This window comes from Lagenorhynchus albirostris, chromosome 15, assembly GCF_949774975.1.
Source record: "Lagenorhynchus albirostris chromosome 15, mLagAlb1.1, whole genome shotgun sequence".
In the NCBI taxonomy this organism is placed as follows: domain Eukaryota; kingdom Metazoa; phylum Chordata; class Mammalia; order Artiodactyla; family Delphinidae; genus Lagenorhynchus; species Lagenorhynchus albirostris.
This window is the reverse complement of record NC_083109.1, coordinates 61,581,946-61,606,474: the sequence shown is the minus strand read 5'-3', so window position 1 is coordinate 61,606,474 and position 24,529 is coordinate 61,581,946. Positions and strand designations below refer to the sequence as shown.

Sequence of the window (24,529 nt, the reverse complement as noted above, 5' to 3'; positions counted from 1 at the left end):
TGTGTCCTGTCTCCCTCTACCTTTCTCTTATAAGGACAGTTGTGATGGCGTTTAGGGTCCACTTGGATAGTTCAGGATATGTCCTCATCTTAAGGTCCTTAACCTAATTTCTAGTTATATCTGCTAAGATCCTTTGTCCAAATGAGGCAGTGTTCACAGGTTCTGGGAATTAGAATGTGGATATATCTTTTTGGAGGCCCACTGAATAGACATGTTGGTAGTGAAGTCAGCATTCTTAGGTATTCCTTGCCTTGTTTTGGCCCTGGCTATGAACAAGTAGGTAATAGTTATTTCCAAGACTATTTAACAGTTAATTTATACGATTCAAGGGTTAGCAGTGAGGGATTTCCCTGCTGGCGCAGTGGATAAGACTCCACGCTCCCAATGCTGGGGGCCTGGGTTCGATCTCTGGTCAGGGAACTAGATCCCCCATGCATGCCACAACTAAGAGTTCACGTGCTGCAACTAAGGAGCCAGGGAGCTGCAACAAAGGAGCCTGACTGCTGCAACCAAGACCTGGTGCAACCAAATAAATGAATAAATAAATATTTTTTTAAAAAAGGGTTAGCTGTACTCGAAGAAATTTAGACTAGCTAACAAATATCTTCTCCAACGAACATCTTCCACGATTCAGAGGATTTCACCTGCATTGACAGTAATTTCTGACAGCAGCCCTGAGGGGGTAGGTAATAGTGTCCCCATTTGAGAGCTGAGGCCATCTGCTGAGGGCCCCAGAAACTGCAGAGTCAGGGATAACCCAGGTCTGTCCGCAGCTGGGAATGGATTCTTCCTCCACAGCAACAGTCTCTAAAAGATACAGTTCTACAGTTAGTGGCACATTTTCTTAAGAGATAATGCTAATATCTTTGAAAGATTTCTTTGTCTCTGTGTTTGGCTTGAGCAGTGATTCTAAAAGACATTGACTTTGACCCTTGGATTGTGGGGGACTGGTTTCCTCTGACATTTTACAATCTGCTGTTTTATAGGCCCTGCGGACGTTGCCTTTGTACAAGGTTTAGTTTAACACTTTTATTTGATGTACTTTGATATGGTTCATTTGATGGAGACTGTTTACATGAGCTGCTGGTTTTCTTTCTTCTTTCCTTTCTTTCCCCCCTCCTTGTTGCTTGCGTATTTCTCTGCTTGAGAAGGGACATGAGTTGGCTTCGGGACAAATGTCGGGTAATGCTGTATTTGTCAAAACATCAAGTGGCTAGATGGAAATTGCACGCGCCCCACCCCCCGCGTGAAATGGAAATAGCTGGTGCCCCAGTAACGCTCCTGTAGCCAGCGGTTGCCCTCTTATTTTACACGAGAGCTTTAGTGAGCAAAACAAATGAGCTTATTTTGTGAGAGATGTCTGCATGCTTCCTACCCTGGATGATAAAATCAGTTTTTTATAGCGCATAAATATGTATAATGATGAGCCCTTGCATACAAGGTTCTTATGAAGTGCTTTTACTGCTGTGCCCTGAAGGAAATACCAAGACCATTTGCAAGTACAGTAGAGCTGGCAGTCGTTAAAGGTTTCAATTTTCCTTTGGAAGGCTTGGGACTTGGGGTGAGGTACAAATTAATTCACTGCTCAAATTGTGTTGAGATTAGATTTTACTCGACATTTCGGTATTCCAGTCTGCAGTGGTATAAGAGGAGTGCAGTTTTACTTGGAAATCTCTTTTTTTTTTGAGGTAAAGCTTTTTAGGAAGAGAAGTGTAGTCTTGATGAAAGCAGATGAGCAAATGCAAATTTTTACTCATTTATTGAAATACTGAGTTTCTAGATGGGAGAATGAGAAGCTTAGAGGCTGGAGGATTTTCCTTTTGCTCAGGCAGGACACCAGAATAAACACTGTTCTCCTTTATGAAGACATGCCGTAACATCAGACATCCTTCTAGATCATTCAGGCCTGTGTGTATGTGTACAAATCTGACCTACGTAAAATAAGCATTCAGACACCTCAGTGTCTCGCTCAACCCTGAGATGTGCTGAAGCACTGGCTTTCCTGATGGTGATCATGGTGTGTGGGGGCAGGTGTGACTGGAAGGCTCGATGCCCAGGTAGCCCAGATAGCAGCTCTTTCTGCACTGCAAACATGGGAAGGTTGTCCTTTTGACCTGTGGCTCTATGGCTCTCTTCTCTGCTCGGTCATCCTAGTTGCCTTCCTCAGTGTACCCAAAGCTCTTCTCAGACAGCAACATCATTTCTTGTATCTGGACTCTGCCCCATCACACAAAGCTATAATTTTAATCAGATCTTAAAGCATCACCAAAAAACCCCATGGACAGCAGGCTCTCTGTTTCACATGGAGGCTTTGGAAGTAGCTCAGGTTAAAGCCCGATGGGAGTGGGTACCCAGCAGAGAGAAGGCAGGAGCCTTTAGTGTAGGGCTTGTAGTGGGAAGCTTTGGATCTGAGTCTGTCTCTGCTCCCATGATGGCCAAGGGTGAGCCACTGGACTTGGGAAAACCTGCTTCCTCATTCCTTGTATGACAGGACTGATGCCTGCCTGTCCTCCAGACACCAGAGGATCAAATGAGGCTGAATGTGCCATAATAAATACTGTTATTTTAGTCAGGAACTTTGTCCTTTAAAAAAGTAATATATATTTTTCCTGACTGAAACACAAATTACCCACTTGTAATTCCACCAGCCAAAAAGAAAAAAAAAAAAAGCTGTCATTTTAGTGTTATTTCCTACTAGTGTGTTTTATCTCTATTTCATTTATTAATTGAGCTGTACTATTTATATAGTTTTGTAACTTAAAAAAACGCAGTAAAGGATTTTACAGAAGACAGTAAAACTAGTGGTTAGCAGCATCATGTCACTCACTGGCCTTCAGTGGTTTGTCAGGTGGATATATCATTGTCCACTTATAACCTAACCTTTGTGTTGGGCCTTTTGTCAGATGCACGTCCACTGCACTGCCCTGGGCAGTACTGGTTTTTCTGCCAGTTGCTTCTTAAAGTGGCCCTCAGTGCACCTCACTGATTGATTGTCTTTCTCTGCCATCAGTTAACAGCATTGGAAAGCATGCTGCTGCAGGAGCAAAATTAAATATTTTGTTTCATTTCTGAATAGAATTATTGGCTTTACACATAGACTCGGTCATGCAGAATTTTAACAAGCTGTAATGATCTTTTCGATTCCCCGAGGATTGAGCCTACGTGCAAAGTATTCCTGATTGACCTTCAGGACTTCCTGTGTGCATTTTTTTTTCAAAGGATATATCCAGCCATTTCTTTTCCATAGCACTTTATTTATTTATTTATGCCCCATGGCATGCAAGATCTTAGTTCCCCGGATCAAATCTGCACCCCCTGCAGTGGAAGCGCGGAGTCTTAACCACTGGACCGCCAGGGAAGTAGCCCTGTGTGCATTTTTGAATATCACCTTTGCCCTTTTTGCTTTTTTGAGCACAGCTGCATAAAACGGGTTAATACTGGCGCTGTTTTGCAATCCTTTTTTATTCACTGGACAACTAGGGAATGGTTCAGATAAGCCATAGTCCAAGGCAAGCTATTGTGTCATCAAAGAATAACGTTTGATCTTAGTGTACTTCTTTTGAGCTGCTCAGTGTGTTTTGTGGTTGCCAGAATCTGGCTCTGAAACTTGTTGGTAAGGTCGGAGAATTTTGATAAGGTTGAAGACATCTGATTCTTTGTATGTATGTGAGTGTTCCTCCTTCCAATGTTGGCCAGCCTTGGGTGCTGCTTTAGTGGTTAAAGTTGGTGATGCTGGAGGTGCTGATTTGTGGCCAAGTCACAGAAAGGGTTGGACTTTTGCCAGTGAGTTGCCAAGAGAGTAGTTTAAGTAATCTTTTTTTTTACTTTCTTCTTAAAAATGAGAAAAACAGCTGTCAGCAATAATTTTCCCCAATTTATCTCTTGCAGAGAACCTAGTTGCATGCCACAGTTCAGCTCCTGGTTTCCGGGAGTGGTGGAAGCCTTATGTTATTGCTTCCTGGATTTCGAGGTAGTCCTTGGTGTTTGTTGTAATCGTTTTGTGTTTTTCTAAGCAAAATGATTTATTGTAAACAAATCATTAAGACTAATACTTTTTTGGACAAGTTGACACAAGTTATTATTATCCAGCTGACCATTGAATCATCATGAATGGCAATTAACACAGCCTTGAACATACTCTTTTTCTGTGAACCCAGTGATTTCAGTTCCCAGATTCTGAATCAGTAGGGCTTAGGTGGGGCCTAGGAATTTACATTTCTGTCCAGATGCTGATCTGGGGACTAGGGAAGCACATTCTGATAAGTGCTCAAGGTTCTAGACTCTTAAGGAGCTTTATGTCTGAAATGAAATTCTGTGACTACGGGCCTTCTTACACAGTCTAGGTCACAGTGTCATATCGCTCTGGTCAGAAAAGAATGTTAGCAGATGGCTTTTCATGAGTGCCATGCAGCATATGGGCAGCAGAGGTGGGTAGCTGTTTGGGACATAAAGCCATTGTACACAGCCTATTCTGTGTAGCCTGTTAAATTGGCTGAGCTGAATTCATTCATCCAGCCTGCTGAGTGAATGACCCCGAGTATGTTGTGTTCTACCCTTGGATCTTTCTAGACATGTTTGAAAGCCGAGATAAACAGTATTACCAGTATTATCATAGAACATTAACAAACTGACAAATGCCAAAAAGAGTAAAATTTGTGTCATAGCATCTAGAATATGAACTTGAGTCATGTAGTTTACCAGGATAGAATCCTGGTGTAAAATTGGCCCTTGTATCAAATGGGGATTTTAATTTTAGTCTTTGACAGAGTTCGTGTCAGTCCTTTGGAGAGTAAGTGCTAAAATAATGTTTCACCAGGAAACTTGCAGGAACGTGGCAAGGGCCCCACACAGCCTTGAGTGTCTTTACCAAATTACAGCTGTCTTGAATCATCACTGAGATAGAAATAACGTTTCATGCAAGCCTTGGTCCGAATGTGTTTTTGATATCTGCAGATGAAAGGCCTCTTGGAAGAGACTGTTCTTCAATACAATCACAGGGAAGGAACATCCTTTCATGTGTTTATCAGCATTTCTGCTTGCCTAGTGCATTTCCTCATATGTTAAAATGAAAACTGTCCAGTCAGATGATCTACACGTGAGGTATTTTATCAAATCACTCTAGGGAGTCAATGTAGGCCTTTTGACGAGGCATGCATGCAATGAAATGTTTTAATTTTCCATCAAGAGGGCAGGGGTGCTACCAGAGCAGTGGCTTGCAAACCGTCTGACCTATGGGGGCAGGGAGGCCCTGGCGAGTTTACTTTGGTTCTGTTCCACAGACGCTCAGCTACAGTTTTAGAATTGGTTTCCTAATTGTATGGGGTGCAGTCTGCCAAGTCACACACAGAATTGGTTTTCGTGTTCTTCCAGGGTTTGGGGTGATTCACTTCTCTCTAAAGCCCAGGCATGAAGGTGGAGGCGTAGGGAATGAGTGAGAAGGGCTATTAATATAATTCATCTGAAATTTGAAAGGGGTTTCTATTTAGTTAACGTATTGAGTAAGCAAACAAGGTAGTGTAGGATTAACTAACTTGAAAAAATCTTTTTGAGTGTTTTCACTGAGAATAAATTTTTACTTAGTTTAAGCAGAAATGATACTTAAAATCCAGATGAAATATTAGAGAACAAATAGCCAGTATAATGCTTGACAAATAGCCAGTATAATGCTCGACAAAAGATATCTTAAAAAAATTCTTTTTAAAATATTTGCATGGTGAGAGAATTGGGAAGGTCTGCTTTTTAACTGTCATCCTTGTTTATATTTATAGGACAGTAGGTTTTCTAAGCTCATTGAGGCCACATGATCTTAGGAGGAAAACAATATTTTAAAAAGAAATAAAGCAATTGCAGACTCAACCTTGTGATTTCACTTTGTATTCGTCTCCCCCACAGCAGGTGAAGTAGTACATAGGGTACACAAGATTGATTCTACTAGCATTTTCAATTGGACTTTCTCTAAGAAAATCTCTGGTTATTTCCCCTGGGCCTCTTGGTTCTGGTAGCCTCTATTTTCTTTTTCTTTTTTTTTTTTTAATTTATTTTTTATTGAAGTATAGTTGAATTACAATGTGTTAATTACTGCTCTACAGCAGAGTGACTTGGTTATATATACATACATTCTTTTTCATTTTCTTTTCCATTACGGTTTATCACAGGATATTGAATATAGTTCCCTGTGCTATACAGTAGAACCTTGTTGCTTATTCTATTTTCTTTTCTTTTCTTTTTTTGGCTGCGCTGGGTCTTCGTTGCTGCGCGCGGGCTTTTCTCTAGCTGCGGCGAGCGGGGGCTACTCTTCGTTGCGGTGCATAGGCTTCTCGCAGTGGCTTCTATTGTTGCGGAGCACAGGTTCTAGGCATGCGGGCTTCAGTAGTTGCAGCACGCGGGCTCAGTAGTTGTGGCTCACGGGCTCTAGAGCGCAGTCTCAGTAGTTGAGGCGCACGGGCTTAGTTGCTCCGCGGCGTGTGGGATCTTCTCGGACCAGGGATCGAACCCATGTCCCCTGCATCGGCAGGCAGACTCTTAACCACTGCGCCACCAGGGAAGTCCCTCTATTTTCTTTTTTAAGTTTAAAAAATAATAGTGGGCTTCCCTGGTGGCGCAGTGGTTGAGAGTCCGCCTGCCGATGCAGGGGACACGGGTTCGTGCCCCGGTCTGGGAGGATCCCACATGCCGCGGAGCGGCTGGGCCCATGATCCATGTCCGCTGAGCCTGTGCGTCCGGAGCCTGTGCTCCGCAGCGGGAGAGGCCACAACGGTGAGAGGCCCGTGTACCGCCAAAAAAAAAAAAATAAAATAAAAAAAATAATAGTAAAAGGAATTTTTAAAAACAAAGTTTCCCAAAACGATTGGCGTTTTTTCGGGGCAGGGGGTGGGGAGTAGTTTTTATTTTTGGTTTAATGACATCGGTGTTTTACAAAGCTGTCAAAATAGTATAAAATTTCGTGCTTTTTTAAAAATTAAAATTGTACCACAAGTTATTGATGTTTTGAAGTTTTTGAAAATTATCTTGAAGTTAATTTTGATTGTTTAATATTCTGTTGAAATGATGAAATGTAATTTACCAACCCCCACATTGAACCTGGAGGTTGATTTTGATTATTGGTGCATTTGATGGTATAGCAGTGAACATCTTGGTGATTCAGCTTTTATTCTTCTGTTGAAATTTGGGTACACGTTTTAAATTGTTTTTATGATGCTTGACTTTTATATGTTCCTTTAACTTTCACTGAAAGTTTTCTTGATGTGGTTTTTAAAGCTGGGAGCCATCTCTAAATTTACTAGATGGAGAATTGAAAATTATGTGAAGCATAAAAATAACCTTATAACCGAGGACTAACTTTTCAGGTTCTGGTTGTCAGTAGTAATAACAGTTACTTTCGAGGGGAACCTACTATGTGCTAGGTGCTTTATATGTCTCGTTGTCTTCTGGCATTGCAGGCAGTATTCATTAAATTGGGTAAACCAGCTACCAGAACCAGAATAGTACACTTGAGACTAAATTAGTGAACTAAAAATAAATTTGGTTTCTTAGCCATAAGATTTGGTTTATTAAATTGTAGGCTAGGCAACAAGTTCTCAAACCACAGAGTACCAGGACTTCGTTTTTTCTGGCATTAACAGAACAGTGGTATTCATGCTGATGGTTCCATTTGTAAACCAGATCATGCCCTGCCTGGCTTTTGAATGCCTGGTAATAATGTGCCTTAATTGCGGGTCAGTGAAGCCAAACTAATTGCTTGTTGGGCACTTGGATTGCCTTTTTAATTTGCTGTATAATGTGGTCCCTACCAGAAATGCACAATATGTTATCTAAATAAAGCTCATTAAAATCATCTTACAAACAACAGAATGCCTGATATCTTGTCCATAATTATGCAAATAAAAGCAAATTGAATGGCATTACCAAGAGCTGTAACTTAGAAGTACTCTTTTAAAAGTGCCTTTGTATCCATTTTGGAAGTATACATAAATGATTGCTATGGTTTATATCCGTGTGATAGGTTTTTTTTTTTTTTAAGCAAGGATTATTTTGCTTTGCGCTCTTAATATGTTTTAAATGGCAGTAATGACATGAGCTTTTGAGACGGTCACTTATTTAAGACCATGCAGTTCACCCAGTAAGATTAGTATTCATCCAATGACTGCATTCAGTTAAAAAAAAAAAAAAAAAGACATCAGTGACACGTTTTTAGCTCACAAAACACCAATCCATAGGGTTTACCTTTACAGTTGTGGGAACAGTTGTTCATAGGAGGTTAAGATGGTTAGCACTCTGTAGTACTTGTTTTCTCTCAGTTTCTCTGGACCAACAAGGCAGCTCTTTGACTCTTTGATTACTAATTTTTTTCATTTAGCTAATACTTATTGAGTAGCTCCTGAGTGCCAGGAGCTGTTTGTAGGTGTTGGCGGTACCAGTTTTTTTCTTCTATTTGTGATAAATATTTAGCCCTAGAGAAAAATGTGAAGTGAATCTTAAGACCCTTTAAAATGATTTTAGAAATAGGGTAATATAATTAAGAAGCTTCTACAAAAGAATTTAATAGATGCCTATATGTTTATTTTTTTTAGCTAAATAAACATGCCTATATCAGTCTTTTTTTAATAGAAGTTAGTCCATTATCCGTTTTTCTTTTCTTTTGGTAGGCTATTTCTCATGAGAGTCATGGATATCCCCTATCTAAACTTGGAAGGACCAGACTGTAAGTGAATTTTTATTTTCTCGTTGCATCTGCATATTTAAGTGTGTGGTCTGGAAGGGATAACAGGAAAAGTATTACTGAAGAAAGAGCTTTATTCACTTAAAAATAGCCAGTGATTTTGTGGTTGATATGAATAGTATGCTTAAGTTAATGTTACCCTTGGGCCTTGATTAACTCATCTCTTTACTTACATTTTCCAGTTTATACATGAGTGGAATTTTAAAAAAATATGTCTTCTCATCATTACTTCATTTTCACTCAGAACTCTAAATTCGTAATTTTTTATAAATATATATGTAATAGATTTTAAGATGTGCTAGCCATGTCAATAACAGTACATTTTCTATTTTCCAGTTATTTGAGTATGTATATATTTAAGTTTAATCGGTGGATTTTTTTTTTTTTTCATTGAAAACCTCAGAAAGCCAGTCTATTTGGGAGGTGGTTGCTTCTTCTGATTATTCTTTTCCATTGCTGTTTTCCTAGCCTGGTTTATTTGCCTTAATATATGCTGATAGGCATAGAGAAATGGGTGAACTACACTTTATACTTGATGATAATAATCATTGTAATAATAGTTTGAGTACATACTGTGTTGCACTCCATATTAGACTTACGTTTAAATCTGTCATTCTCACAGCAATTCTATGAGCTGAATATCGTCATCCCCAATTTATAACCATGCGTGGCTGGAGTGGTTAGGTCTCTTGTTTAGAGTTGCACAGTTAAGTGGTGGGTCTGGGATTAGAAAACAAGATTGTGACTCAGGACTGCCTCTGCTCAAACACAGTCCATTTAACTTGGATACTGCGTTATTATTATTATTATTTTAACTAAATAAACATATGGACAACTAGATTAAAAGGAGAAAGTTAAATGTTTAGTGAAACTTCTTGAACAGAGCAGTCTTTTTTTTTCTTTAAATAATTTTCCCAGGAACTTTATGAGCGAAGATGTTTCTGCATAGAATTGCTAGGGTTCAAATTGTTGTGGGTTCTGTAAAGTATCAGAGCATGAGGCCTAAGCTCAGATGGCAGTGTCCTTCCAGTCAATCCCAAGAATGCTTTCAGGGGTCATTTGGTAATCATGAGGCATTCATAACGATTCCCCAAGTTAGCCAGGGCTTAGCTTCATCAAAGAACCACTGGTCTGTTGTCCACTTTTCAGCTATTAACCTTTCATCAAAAATTTGTCTTATAGTGCAGCCTAAACGTGATCACGTCCTCCATGTGACATTCCCCAAAGAATGGAAAACGAGTGACCTTTACCAGCTTTTCAGTGCCTTTGGTAAGTAAAGCACAAGTACAGCTGTACTTCTAGGATCCTGCTCCTCTTTTGGTCTAGATGGTCAAAGGTATACAGATGGCTTTAACTTGGGCACAAACAAGGATTAATATGCAAGGTTGTAGTCTCACTCATGGAATTTCTGGAGTTTGGTATGCTGCAGTCTTTGTGCTAATGTGATCTGAGGAACTTTCACTAGCATCCCACAATAGAGTGCTATTATTAATCCATGGAAAGCAAGATACAGTTACTATGACTGCCCCTTACTGCCAACCATGGGAAATAAGTCTGGGCTAAGGATAAATTGTTTTTAAGATTAAATTCAGAGAGAATGTCTGTTTCATAAGGTCAGGCAGTTGCTGCTTGACATCGAATAGTCCAAGCAGACAAGCACAGATGTTTGAGAGGACCAAGATATGTGATATGTATGAGGTAGGGCGGTTCTTCTGTTACCTTTTTATCAGGTCAGGCGATTAGGTTAAATTGAACAGTCTTCTGATTAGGGTTTATAAAGGCCATTCTGATTGTAAGTCTTCAGCAATGTCTCTTTATTTTAACAAAGTATTTAAGCTATCGTCTTTGGAAATTCGTGCATAAAGTGGAGGCAGCAAAAACCTAAATGTCCAATAATAAGAATGTTCAGTGAATGTTTATGTGTCTTCCCGACAGACTAGTATGTAGCCATTTTAAAAAGAGTTGAAGAGTTTGTTAAAAGATGGTAAAGTGTTTATATTTTAACATTTATAGTAAAAAGCAGATATAAAGTAGGATTCCTGTATAACTAACATTTTTTTTAAACTGTGTAGAAATCAAACTGAAAGGAAGCATCATGCTCTTATCACTGAATGTTTCAGATAGGATTGTTTTCTTCCTATTTATGCTTTTCTGTATTTCCTAAAATAAGCATATATTAGCTTTTATAAGTACAAAACGTTACACACTTAATTTTCAGGAAAGTAAGTGAACGTAGGTATATTTCTGGAAAGTTATCCTAATCTTTGCAGATAGTCTAAATGACTTCTGAAATTCTAGCCCTGCTTTTTTTTTTTTTTTTTTTTTTGGCTGAGTTGGGTCTTCGTTGTGGTGCGTGGGCTTCTCATTGTGGTGGCTTCTCTTGTTGCAGAGCACAGGCTCTAGGCACGCGGGCTTCAGTAGTTGTGGCACACGGGCTTAGTTGCCCCGCGGCATGTTGGATCTTCCCAGACCAGGGCTCGAACCCGTGTCCCCTGCATTGACAGGTAGATTCTTAGCCACTGTGCCACCAGGGAAGTCCCTAGTCCTGCTTTTTAATTTAAATGCAGGTACAGAAATGCAGTTGAATTTCACAGCTCATTTCTTTGTAAAGCTTTTTATGTTGTTTTCCATTCTGTATTGCTTTTATCCCGATTTAGTCAAACTTTAATTAGCTAAATTAAGCAGAACGCTCTGAGTAGAATTTTTTTCATTTTAATTAAAAAAAGATTAGCTGTGTGATATTGAACAGGTAATCTCTCTGTATCTGTGTTTCCTTCTCGGAGATGATGATGGTGATGATGATACTGCCTATTTCATAGGCATGTCATGAAGATTAAATGAGTTGATCCATGGAAGGCATTCAGAATAGTATGTGGCATATAGTAACTACTTATAAAATGTTAAATATTATTATTTATCTAAAAAACCTACAGGGTAGAGAGGTAAGGAAATAATAGTAAGTAAATTTTATAATTGAGAAAGTCCTGGCACCCCACTGTGCAGCAGGAAGTGAGTTTTTTCCTGTGGTGGAGAAACAAAGCAGTTTTCAAGTATTCCTAGCCTTTGAAAATTTTAGTAGATATTAAAAGATTATTTTCATTGCTAAGTTCTGGTGATGTTTACCCATTTTTTAAAATTCCAGTTTTCTGTATTTTTTTAGGAAGAGTGGTAGCTGATAGATCTCTGCTTTCCCTTGGTTTTCTCAAGCTCCCCGCCCCACTGCTCCTCTCCTGCCTCTCTTCAGGTCTCCTGCATTCCATTCTGTTTGTTTCGCTTTTTTTTTTTTTTTTTTGGTTAATTAGTGGCACACATTATTTTTTTTTAATATTTATTTTTTTAAATTTTTGGCTGCATCGGGTCTTAGTTGTGGCACGTGGGATTGTTCATGCAGGCTCTTTGTTGCAGCGTGGGCTTCTCTCTAGTGTGGTGCGCGGGCTTCAGAGTGCATGGGTTCTGTAGTTGTGGCTTGCGGGCTCAGTAGTTGCTGTGTGCAGACTCAGTTGCCCTGCGGCATGTGGGATCTTAGTTCCCTGACCAGGGATTGAACCTATGTCTCCTGCATTGGAAGGCAGATTCTTAACCACTGGACCACCAGGGAAGTCCCGCATTTCACCTTTATTGAGGACTTGTCTCTGTATGTGAAAATCATTTTGTTCCACTATACTGCTTTCTGTCCCTCAGTGTTTTTCTTTTCTCTATTAGTCTGTCTTGGTTTCCTCTCTCTGATGCCATCTTTACCTTGTCCTCCATCCCCTACCTGTTTTCTTTACCTGTTTTCTTTACCTGACCTTGAGATCATCATTGAATTTTTCTTATTTCTTGCTACATTGATTCATTTCATGTTCCCCGTTCATAGTTCTCAGAGTTTGAATCTCTAAAAAGAAATAGTTGTGCTTTTTTTTTTTTTTTTTTAGCGTACGTGGTCTCTGATTTTTATTAGTGGTCTTTTTTTTTTAATATACCAGGTTCATGGATTTTGAGTCTTTTAGTACATGAACGTGGTATATTCCTTCATTTATTTAGGTCTTCATTAGTTTTTGTTTGTTTTTTTATTTTGGCCTGACTGCACGGCTTGCGGGATCTCAGTTCTCTGACCGAGGATTGAACCCAGGCCACGGCAGTGAAAGTGCCAAATCCTAACCACTAGACCACCAGGGAACTCCCTATTAGTGATCTTGATTGGAAAAAAGTCTCCAGCCCTGGCATGAGATTGGGTTGAATGATAAACTGCCTCAGGATTTAATCCAGAAGGATCTTTCTTTTGTTTTTAAAACAATTTTTAAAGCTGCTTCTTTTTTCCTGGTTTGTTGTTTTCTTGAAGTTTTTTTTTAATTTATTTTTGGCTGCGTTGGGTCTTCGTTGCTCTGTGCAGGCTTTCTCCAGTTGCGGTGAGCAGGGGCTACTCTTCATTGTGGTGTGCGGGCTTCTCATTGTGGTGGCTTCTCTTTGTTGTGGAGCACGGGCTCTAGGTGCGTGGGCTTCAGTAGTGTGGCACATGGGCTCAGTAGTTGTGGCACATGGGCTTAGTTGCTCTGCGGCATGTGGGATCTTCCCGGACCAGGGCTCCAACCCGTGTTCCCTGCACTGGCAGGCGGATTCTTAATCACTGAGCCACCAGGGAAGCCCCTTTCTTTAAGTTATAACTGAAATAGCTGCAGTGGTAGATTTAAGTTTTAGTTCTCCGTAGTGCTGAGATTTTGATCAAATTTTAAACTAGCACCTCATCTCTCTTTAAATTGATGGATATTCTGAAATATATCAGATGTACAAATGGAATCTGATAGCTATCTAAATGGTTAAATGCTTACTTTTAATTCACTGTTGCAGGTAACATTCAGATATCCTGGATCAATGACACATCAGCATTTGTTTCTCTCAGCCAACCTGAACAAGTACCAATTGGTAAGTCTTTTGGACCTTTGTTTTGTGTATTAATGATAAGTGGGAGCTTGCCCACTTCCCAGTCTAAATGCTGTGGGTTCAGTCAGCTGATTCACAAGCGTTGCTGCCCGGTTTGTTTTGAACTTGTCTCTAAAATAAAGGAAATAATTAGTAAGTATCATGTGTAGATGAGAAAATAAGACAAATGTATTGATTCCTTAGATATACTATATCATATACTTTTAACTTTTCTATTCCTTTCCCATTGCCCTTTTTCTGAAATGATTCGTATGTTTACTATTTGAGGGTTAGAAATAGCAAATTGAGAGGAATAGGGGACAGACACCAAAAGGTGATCCCTGTATTGACCTGTTTGCCTCTGTACTTTTCCCATTTATTTATAATTTTTTGTGGTTTATTTATTCCATTAAACTTGTGTCACATACTTGTTTTACGAACAAATAAACTGAAAGATATTTTATTTGCTTCTAAATTAGGATTGTAAAAAGGTGGAATGCTACCTCTCTTATTGTTGGACCCTAAATGATTTTGATATTAACCATCACAAAACAGTCTATTTTCATAGGATGAAAAGCTATTGAGTTAAATATTGAAGAAAATATATATTGTTAAGCTGCTTCTTCAGATAGATTTCAAGTTCCCTGGTGCTTAATAATGTAATTTTTCTTTTAATTAAATGAAGTGCCACAGACTAAAACTGTATAACTCTGATAATGTAGCTATATGAGCAATTATATGAAAATTTCTATAAATACACAAATTCAGGTCAGAGTATTTTTGGTATTTAAAAAGAATTATATAACCATTGCGGGAATATATGCTATGTTATAGAAATGAAAAGTTTAGGCTCTGGAGTCATATTACTACACTACCTTTGGTTGTGTGACCTTGGACACGGTATTTAACCCTGATAAGCTTCTGCTTATCTCTATAAACTGAGGATGATGTTATGGATTTTTTAGGGTTATTATGAGGACTGCATGAGATGATTATGTTTATAAAGCTTGGCATCACTATGAACTTTTATTATGGTTATTTAGCAGTAGATTTCAATGTGAAATGTACTTCAGGAGCTCATGACACCAGGAAAAATGTTGGATCCAGAGTGTGAATGATATTGCTAGTTAAATGTTTTTTAATATTTGCTTATTTTTATGACCCATCCCCCCACAATCCTTAGAAAGACAGTTTACCTGGAATCCAAAGGGATTGAATTATTAGAGAATTGTTAGTGGGGGGCAGGGACCCTGAGGTTAAGACTGTAGTGAGACTTCGGTGTAGATGAGAGAACACTGAATGTTAACTCCCCACCCGAAATCTTGTCACGCCTCACCTGCTCACTCAGTGTCACACTTCAGCTTCCTTGCTGGTCAGTCTCAGGAGCCATGCGGTGGGAGAGAAGGGGATGCGTAGGCTTTGAAGCCATGCTAACACGGGGAGTAGTAACCTGCCTCCACCACCTGTCAGCCATGCATTTTTGGGCATGTTACGTAAACTCTCTAAGCCTCAGGTTCCTCGTTTGAGTGACGCAGATGATGATAGTTAGTTCCTTTGTGAAATAAGATCATGGATGTTAAGTTCCCAGCAAAGAGCCTGGCACTCCACCAGCAGTGCTTGACAATTGGTAGTAATTATTGAAATACTTGCTTGGCCTCCCTTGCTATGAACAGTAAACATGAGTGTGTGTAAATCAGAAATATGTAAGACACTAGTGAGTAGTACTTAGTTGAAAATACAAGCATAATTCCTTGTTTATGTGTGTGAGGTGTCAGAGCTTCTTTTATTGTTCCTGTTACACCATATTTGACGTGCAATAATGATTACTCCCTTACTTATTATTATTATTATTTTTTTTTTTTTTTGCGGTACGCGGGCCTCTCACTGTTGCGGCCTCTCCCGTTGCGGAGCACAGGCTCCGGACGCGCAGGCTCAGCGGCCATGGCTCACAGGCCCAGCCGCTCCGCAGCATGTGGGATCTTCCCGGACCGGGGCACGAACCCGTGTCCCCTGCATCGGCAGGCGGACTCCCAACCACTGCGCCACCAGGGAAGCCCACCCCTTACTTATTATTGAAAGTGTCTTTCAATAGTACAGTAGCTTTTAAGCTCAGTATTTTATTCAGTGATACCTGAAATCAGGGAGCTACATTTCAGAATCATGTAGGCACAGAAGTCCTCTGATTTGCTTGTTTGCCCATCTTATTCTCTGTTGGATCCTCCTCTCGTGCCTGGCACATGCCGTGGCCTGAGTAGATGTGTGTGTGAACAGGCGATGTGGGGAGTAGGCCAAGATGAAACTGTGACCTTCTTACCTTTTTTCCTCCTAGGTTAAGAAGTTAGATGACTGTTGTCTTTTGATACATGCGGCTGTACTAGTAAAGTCTAATTTTCCATGATAGTCTCTTTTCTGACACAAATGACAACTCTTAACATAAATCCCTGGCGGTGCACGTACTGTGCCTACGGACCGCAGTTTCTTTGCCAGCAGCCATCTTTTACTCAGCCATCCCCCACCCCCAGGGCTTGGCTTCGTCTTACTTGCCTCCTCGTCTCAGCCTAAACAACCGTGTCTTCAGATGTTTTCTCTGGCTCCCTTTGCAGGGGATCAGACCCCGTTCTCTGTGCTAGCCTGGTATCCTTTCTTAATATACCTTGCTTGGTTGTCTTCCCAGATAGACTGAGAGCAGGGACCATATCTCTTGTTTGCCATTGTGTTTTCAGTGCTTAGAGTCGTAATGTCTGATGTTAGTAAGTGTATGTTAAATAGTTGTTGAGCTGAATAAATGACATTCAAGGTGTTATGACTTAGAAACGCCTTTTTGCGCCTGATGGTTGTATCTCATGTCTCTCGCCTTTTGCTGTGATTTCTGAAATTATGCAGATGTTTCCCTGAAAGACAATGTAAATTTGTTTTTTATAGTGGTAATTTTACCAATGAGAGAGACCCAGGGTATCTAATGTGCCGCAAATCCTATTAATGTTATCTTAAACAAATTACTTACTCATTTCAGCGGAAACAGGGCTTGTTAGGTCAATAACGTAATGTTGGAAAAATCATTAAATGCCTATTTATATATAGCAGCTTGTAATGGCTTCTTTGGCTCGGTTACAAACTATTTTTGATTTACACTTACGGAGTTGCTTTTTAACTGACACATGCCTTTTTCTTTTGGTAGTGCTAAGTCTAATCAAGATTTCTTTAAAGCCATTTTCATGAATATGAAAACTCTTTTTCAGGTCTATTGAAATTATTAAAACTCTTTTACTGAGTGCCATTTAGTTCGATTCCTGTTGCGTTTTGTTTGCTGCTGCTGTGAAGATAAAAGAGTCCCTGGTTGCTTTGGGGTTCAGATAGTGAAAACCCATCCAAGCCATATTTTCATATTCTTCCCCTCTGGCTTTTCAGGGAAGGCAGCACGTGGCCAGTGTGGGACTTGATGCCATGGAGGAGATCACTTAGCCTCACCGTTTGAGAATTTTTCTCAGAGTAATCGAATAAGAAATCACCTGTAATGGTCACATCTGAATACCTCAGACACATTTAGGATTTTTATATATCTAATATAGTTTTGTTAAATGGGGAAAAGAGTTCAACAATATTTCAAATGTATTAGCCCTTCCTAGTCATACTCTCAACAGTTAGACATTGTCTTGAGTGTCCTTAGATATATTATAAGGCATTATCTCTCTGCTTGTAAGTTTTATAGAAATAGCTTGAGGAAAATAACCTTTTCATTTGTTTTGAAAAACCGGAGATTAGAGTACACCATGAATACTACAGGAAAATTTTAAAGAGCAAAAATTGATGAAGGCACTTTAGTAGAGGTAAAAACCTATTGGTTATTTTGTAAAGCCAGCCCCAGTTCAGGGAGTTACAGAAATTCCTGATATACTGCCTTAGGAGCTTGTTCAGGATGATTTGTTGGGATGGGGGGAGGTACTTGGCTTCACAGCTTCACTTCAGTCCACAGTATGAGTGTGTTTATATAAAATCATCCTTTTAAAAGCGTAGCTTTTGATTGTGCTGAACAGATAAATATTAGAGTTGTTATACGACTTTTGAGGCGATTATTCGGTACTGGATTTGCTAAAAAGGCTGCTTATTACTTTAAACTTTACCTGTGCTTTTTGTTAGCCTTTTAATGTTTACCAAATCTGTAGTGATAACTGTTTTTCATTTGTGGGATTGATTTGTGTTCTCATTTTTCCTCAGTCACTCTAGCTAGGGGTTCCTGATTTTGTTGCTCTTTTCAAAGAACCAGCTTTTGGCTTACTTCGTTTTTCTCTGTTGTTTGCTGGTGTCTGTTTTGTTGGTTTCTGCCTTTTTGTTTTCTTCTTCTTTTTTTTTTTTTTTTTACTTGCTTTGGGTTTACTTTGCTCTTCTTTTCCAGTTTCTTGAGGTAGAACGTTATGTGCTTTTTTTTTTTTTTAAGTCTTTAAAATTTTTTGAGCCTGGCTTCCTATAGTTTATCAGTCAGCCCGTGATTGGTCAGGTGTTGTGCTTGAACACCTGGAGCCAGTAAGGCTCTTACCCTTTGCCAATGAGGTTGGGGAACATTCAGCATCCAACCTTCAAGCAGTTCACAGTCTGCCTCAGTTTTCACTTTCGGCCGGATCTCCATTCTCCTGTGTGAGGGCACAAGGCCTCAAGCCCAGCTAACAGTGTGTGTGTAGCTAAGACTCTCTCCCAGTCATTGATTTTGACCTCTTTTTGTTTCTAATACAAGCATTTAAAGCTATAAATTATCCTGTAAGCACTGTTGCAGGTGCATTCCATCAATTATATGTTGCTTTCATTATCATTAAGTTAGATACGTTTTTCTTTTTTTTTTTTTCCAGTACGTGGGCCTCTCCCGTTGTGGAGCACAGGCTCCGGACGCGCAGGCTCAGCGGCCATGGCTCACGGGCCTAGCCGGGATCTTCCCGGACCGGGGCATGAACCTGTGTCCCCTGCATTGGCAGGTGGACTCTCAACCACTGTGCCACCAGGGAAGCCCGATTTCAGTCCTTTTAAATGTACTGAAATTTGCTTATGGCCCATAAGATATGACCTATCTTGCTGAATGTACTATGTACACTTGTAAAGAATGTGAATTCTGCAGTATAACGTTTGATCTATCGATATAAATATCACTGTTGTTCAGATATTGTGTCTTTACTGATGTTTTATTTAGCAGTTCTGCCACTTTTTGAGAGAGGGTGTTAAAATCTCCTATGATTGTGGAATTGTCTGTTTCCCCCTTTAATTTTGTTATTTTTCCTGTCATATATTTTGAGGCTGTGTTATTGGGTGTGTGCACATTTATGATTGTTTTGTCTTTCTGGTAAATTGACTCTATCATTATGAAATGTCCTTCTTTATCTTTTGTATTACTATTATTTCTAAGTCTAACCTGATATTAATATAGTCAGTCTGTCCTTCTTGTGTTTTTAATGTTTGGCTGGTATATCCTTTTTCTGCCATTTACTATCAACCCATCTGTGTATATATAAAATAGTCTCTTGTGGACAGCATATAGTTGGGTATTCCTTTTTATTAATCCATTCTGATAACTCTGGCTTTTTATTGGAGTATTTAGTCCACTGACATTTAATGTAATTATTTATATGGTTAGGCTTGTCATTTTAAAGTTTGTTTTTTGTTTAGTCCCTCTGTTTTTTGTTCCTTTGTTTCCCCCTTTCCTGTCTTCTTTTGGATTATTTGAAATTTTTAAAAAGAATTCCATTTTAATTTCTGTATTGGTTTTTTAGTTCTATGCCTATATGAATTATTTTTTAGTGGTTGCTTTAGAAATTTCAATATATATCCATAACTTTTCACAGTCCACTTAGAGTTCATATTCTCACATAGAAGGTAGAAACCTTACATCCATATAGGTCCATTTACTCCAATTCCTATTGTCTTCCAGGCTGTAATTGGCACATGTATTACACGTGCTTTGATTATAAATCCCACAAAGTGGTGTTATAGTTTTGCTTTAAGCAGTCATACATATTTTAAGAAATTAAAAGGGGGGACTTCCCTGGTGGTCCAGTGGCTAAGACTCTGTACTCCCAGTGCAGGGGGCCTTGGTTCAATCCCTGGTCAGGGAACTAGATCCCTCATGCTGCAACTAAAGATCCCGCATGCCACAGCTAAGACCCGGCACAGCTAAATAAATAAATAAATATTTTAAAAATTAAAAGGATAATTTTAAAAATTTACCCAGATATTTACCATTTCAGATGTCTTCATTCATTCCTGAAGATCCAAGTTTCTTCAGGGTATCGCCTGAAGAACTTCCTTCAGTATTTCTTACAGTGCTGGTGAGGTGGCAACAGATTCTCTTAGTTTTTCTTTATCTGAAAATGTCTTTATTTTGCCTTCATTCATGTAGAATATTTTAGCTGGATATAGAATTCTGGGCTTTTCTTTCAGCATTTTAAAGATGTTCCATTGTCTTCTGGCCTCCATGGTTTCTGATGACAAGGCTACAGTCATTTGAATCATTGTTGCCCTCTATGTAACGGGTTATTTTTCTCTGGGTACTTTAAAGATGTTCTCTTTACCATTGATTTTTTAGCAGTTTGAATATGATGTACTTTGGCATGGCTTTCTTTGTAATTATCCTGTTGGGGTTGACTGAGCTTCTTGAATGTATAGATTTATGTCTTTTACCAGATTTGGGAAGTTTTTAGACATTATTCAAATATTTTTTTCCTGTTCTGTATTCTCTTGCCTCTCTGTTTGGGACTTCAACTACCTATATGTGGGAGACATTTTGCTATTGTTCCTGTGTTTCCTGATGCTCTTTTCATTTTTTCTACCTTCTTTTTTTTTCCTCTTCTTCAGATTGGATAATTTCTGTTTATCTACAGGGCACTGGCTCTCCCCTCAATCATCATTATTCTGCTATTAAGTCCATCCAGTGAATTTTTAATTTCATATATTATATTTTTCAGTTCTGTATTTCCATCCAGTTTATTTTAACCTTTTCTGTTTCTTGTTGAGATTTCCTGTCTTTCTTTTATTTTGAGCCTATATTCCTTTACCTCAATGAACATATTCAGAATAGCTCTTTTAAAGTCTTTGTCTAATAATTCCAACATCTGTGTCACCTAGGTGTTGGTACCTATTGATTACCTTTCTTTTGAGAATGGACCACATTTTCCTGGCTCTTCATATGTTCAGTAATTTGGGATTGTTTCCTGGACATTTTGAATGTTCTTTTGTGGACTCTGGATTCACTTATATTCCTCAGAAGAGTGTTGATGTTTTCGTTTTAGTTTTAGCGGGCAATTAGCTAAAACTACAAACCCCTTCATGCTTGTGGGAAGTGGCTCAGATCTTAGCTCAGACTGCTTTCAGTCTGCCACATGCATGGTTAAGGGTCAGCCGGGGACGTGGGCTATCTTTACACCACATTTGGAGTTCCCATTCTCTGGTTTCCTCTCTTCGAGGATTCCTTCCTCATTCTGTGTTGCCACTGGTTGCCCCTTGTGTCTTCCCCTGACTCCTCCTACCAGAAAGACATGGGATTTTTCTATCAGAGTTTTAGTTGCTCTTTGCCCTTTTTAGTACAGATTCCCTTTAAGGCAGAGTCACATCCAAAAAAAAAACCCAGGAAATTCACCCTGTGGCAGTTTGCTTCCTCCAAGTTTTGACTCCCCTCCAAAATCTCCCTGTTTCTGCTTCTGTTCCAGAGCCTTTCGATACTTGTTTTTAGCATTTTTTTCCAGAGCTTATGTTGTCATCAGTGGAAAGGTCAGTTTGTTAGGAGGTGGAATGCCTTACCTTTGCTTTTTAATTGTTACCCTAATAGCATCTACATTTGACACAAAACTTCCTGCCACATTATACCATGCTGTACTACCTCTTTCTCTGTTTAATAACATTTTAAGAAAATCTAATGTTAATGCATTAAGAACCTGCTACTTACCTCCTTTAACCAATTAAAAGTGACTTAAGTTCAGTTCCTTTCAAATACACATATATACTGAGGGACAATATCCTGACAAAGTATTTGGTGTTTTGCTTCCATCTGTGCTACTTTTCATAGTTGGCTAGTGTGTTACTGTATGTTTATTCTTGTCGAAGAGGAAATGCACAAAACAGTCAAGAAAGAACCAGAAAACAAATAATGTTTTTTCTTGCATGTTAATTTTCCTAATCTTAAACTGTATTAGAGTTGGCTTACAACAATTATATTGAATTATAAATTTATAGCAATAAATAAATGAGTTCAACTATGACATGACTTTAAAATAAAAAGCTTGTTTTGGAGAGAGGCGATGGGTGACTTAACTTGTGGGTTAAAATGCTACATGATTTTTATTCTATAAGTACTGAAACCTGGAAACAATATATTTGTTTTTATATAGACAAGATTTTTTTTTATAGTATTGGCTTATGGAGTACTTTAGTTTGGTAAAGGAAAATCGTTATTAGTAAGAAGCATGCATGTCTCTATGTTTTGTGTAGATATCTTATTTGAAACCTTGTAAGAGCAACTGACTCTTCTTTCCCTCTCTAAATCGCTTAATCCACGAAAGGCACTGTGGAAATTTTTAATAATATTTATTAAGAACCTTCTTGTTTTACTAATTCCCTTATGTGTTTAATCATGAGAATTAGCAGCTTTATGCATCTCTGCTATGAAATCTGTATCAGGCAGATTTATTTAAGAGTGTGGCAGTAACTTGGACTCTTCCTAATTAAGGCATCAGATGGTGTGAGAATAGGGCAGAAAGCTTCCTGACTGCCAGATAAGGCTTCCCGGGTTCTTAATATAATTGCCAGCAGTAAAGCATCAATGAGGAAGAGTCCTGTGGCAGTTTGAATGTAACCGGGAAAAATGCAGTGTTTGTGCTTCAGAGGCTGAATCTTCATATTCTGTTAAATTGCTTGTTGTCCAAAGGATTGGGTTTGATTTTTTGTGTTTTGTGTTTTAGGGGCCATGTTATCTGGATCTAAGAACATTTGCTTTGTCAGAGTATTCAGGAAACCTATCAAATTTAGTTATAATGTCATTTGTTTAAAAATTACGCCTCCAGTTTTAGAAGTAAATCAAACTCACTGTTGAAAATGTGAGAAATATTTGAAATTACAAAGAAGAAAACAATTCAACCATGGTCTCTCCATGTAGATATGAATACTAACAATATTTTGGTTAGTGTTTCCTGTCATTTGTTTTACTCTGTCTAGATAGTGTTTTCATAACATTTTTAATACTACTTGAGACCTGACTTTAAATGCATTTTTGGATCTGCTTTTTTAGTTAACATTATGTCACAAGCATTTTCCATGCCATTACACATTTTTCTATAAGAGTTTACTTTTTTTTTTTTTTTTTGTGGTGCGCGGGCCTCTCACTGTTGTGGCCTCTCCCGTTGCGAAGCGCAGGCTCAGCGGCCATGGCTCACGGGCCTAGCCGCTCCGCGGCATGTGGGTTCTTCCCGGACCAGGGCACGAACCCGTGTCCCCTGCATCTGCAGGCGGACTCTCAACCACTGCGCCACCAGGGAAGCCCGAAGAGTTTCCTTTTAATGGATGCATTGTATTTCATTGTATAGGTACATGTAACTTATTTAACTATATCCCTTTTGGATGTTTAAGTTATATCCAAATTTTTACTATTTTAAATTAATTCTTTTTTTAAAATTAATTAATTAATTTATTTATGGCTGCATTGGGTCTTCGTTGCTGTGTGCAGGCTTTCTCTAGTTGGGGCGAGCGGGGGCTACTCTTCATTGCGGTGCATTGGCTTCTCTTTATGGTGGCTTCTCTTGTTGCGGAGCACATGCTCTAGGCATGTGGGCTTCTGTAGTTGTGGCGAGCGGGCTCCATAGCACAGGCTCAGTAGTTGTGGCAGGTGGGCTTAGTTGCTCCACGGCATGTGGGATCTTCCCGGGCCAGGGCTCGAACCCGGGTCCCCTGCATTGGCAGGCGGATTCTTAACCACTGCACCACCAGGGAAGTCCTTAAGTTAATTCTTTAATGAGCATCTTTGTCTGTCTTTATATCTCTGATTATTTTATTAAAATAAATTCTGAAAACATGAAATCATTGGGTCCATAATGATCTTAAAAAAAACGGAAACAACTCATTTGTACCTCTTTTTTATTAAATAGTGATAATTTTTGTTAATGGAAAAATTTTAAAGTACCAAAAAATTAAAAATTTGTGTAGTGCCTCTTCTCTTCTCAAATACTATTGCAAAGATAATTGCAATAGTATTTGAGATTTACTTTTCAACTGTGTATATTATATTTAAGTATATATTTTACCTTATAATATTTTATTCTTTGCATATTGTTTTACTGTGTGTTCTTTTAACTTACCAGTGCTTCATGTCTATGTAATAAGTTCTTTTTTTGTGTTTAGTTGAATAACATTTCATCATATGAAGGTATCATCGTTTATTTAACCAGTTCTTTGCTGGACACTTAATTTAAACAGTTTTAGGACTCTTGACTCCTATTTCAAAATAAGCTTTTATTTATTCTTTGTATTGAGTGTTAGAATCATTCTGTCAGGGTCACTCAAAAAGCCCACTGGGATTTTTCACTGCTATTTTAACAAATTAATTCCATTGACATCTTTATTTAGAAATATTCAGTCTTAAAAATTCACTCTTTATGACCAGGAATATGTATCTTTTCATTTACTCAGAAAATTTTGTGCATCTTTGAATGTAGTTGTATGTTTCATTGTTCTTGTTGTTTTTATCATACATACTTTTCAAGATTATGCAGAATAAGTTAGAAAGCAGGTTCCATTGTGCCTGATTTAGTACCACAGCCATAGTCAGCTCTCGGGAAGTATTTTAGGATGCTGGTGGTTTTAGGAAATTTGAAGCAATGAGATTAATCAGCCTGCTTGCTCTTAGGCCACTGAGAGACTAAGTTTGAGAATTCAACACAGACCCTG

The 24,529-nt window shown here is 38.8% G+C and overlaps 1 protein-coding gene across 4 annotated transcripts in view; it reads left to right on the top strand.

Annotated features, from left to right (window-relative positions):
* PARN (poly(A)-specific ribonuclease) overlaps window positions 1–24,529 on the top strand; it is a 168,412-nt gene that overhangs the window by 46,389 nt on the left and 97,494 nt on the right. For all 4 annotated transcript variants that reach the window (XM_060123781.1, XM_060123780.1, XM_060123779.1 and 1 more), the window contains exons 19-21: window positions 8,646–8,701; window positions 9,902–9,988; window positions 13,547–13,621. In XM_060123781.1, coding sequence (XP_059979764.1) covers window positions 8,646–8,701; window positions 9,902–9,988; window positions 13,547–13,621 — 218 coding nt within the window. The remainder of the gene's footprint in view (window positions 1–8,645; window positions 8,702–9,901; window positions 9,989–13,546; window positions 13,622–24,529) is intronic.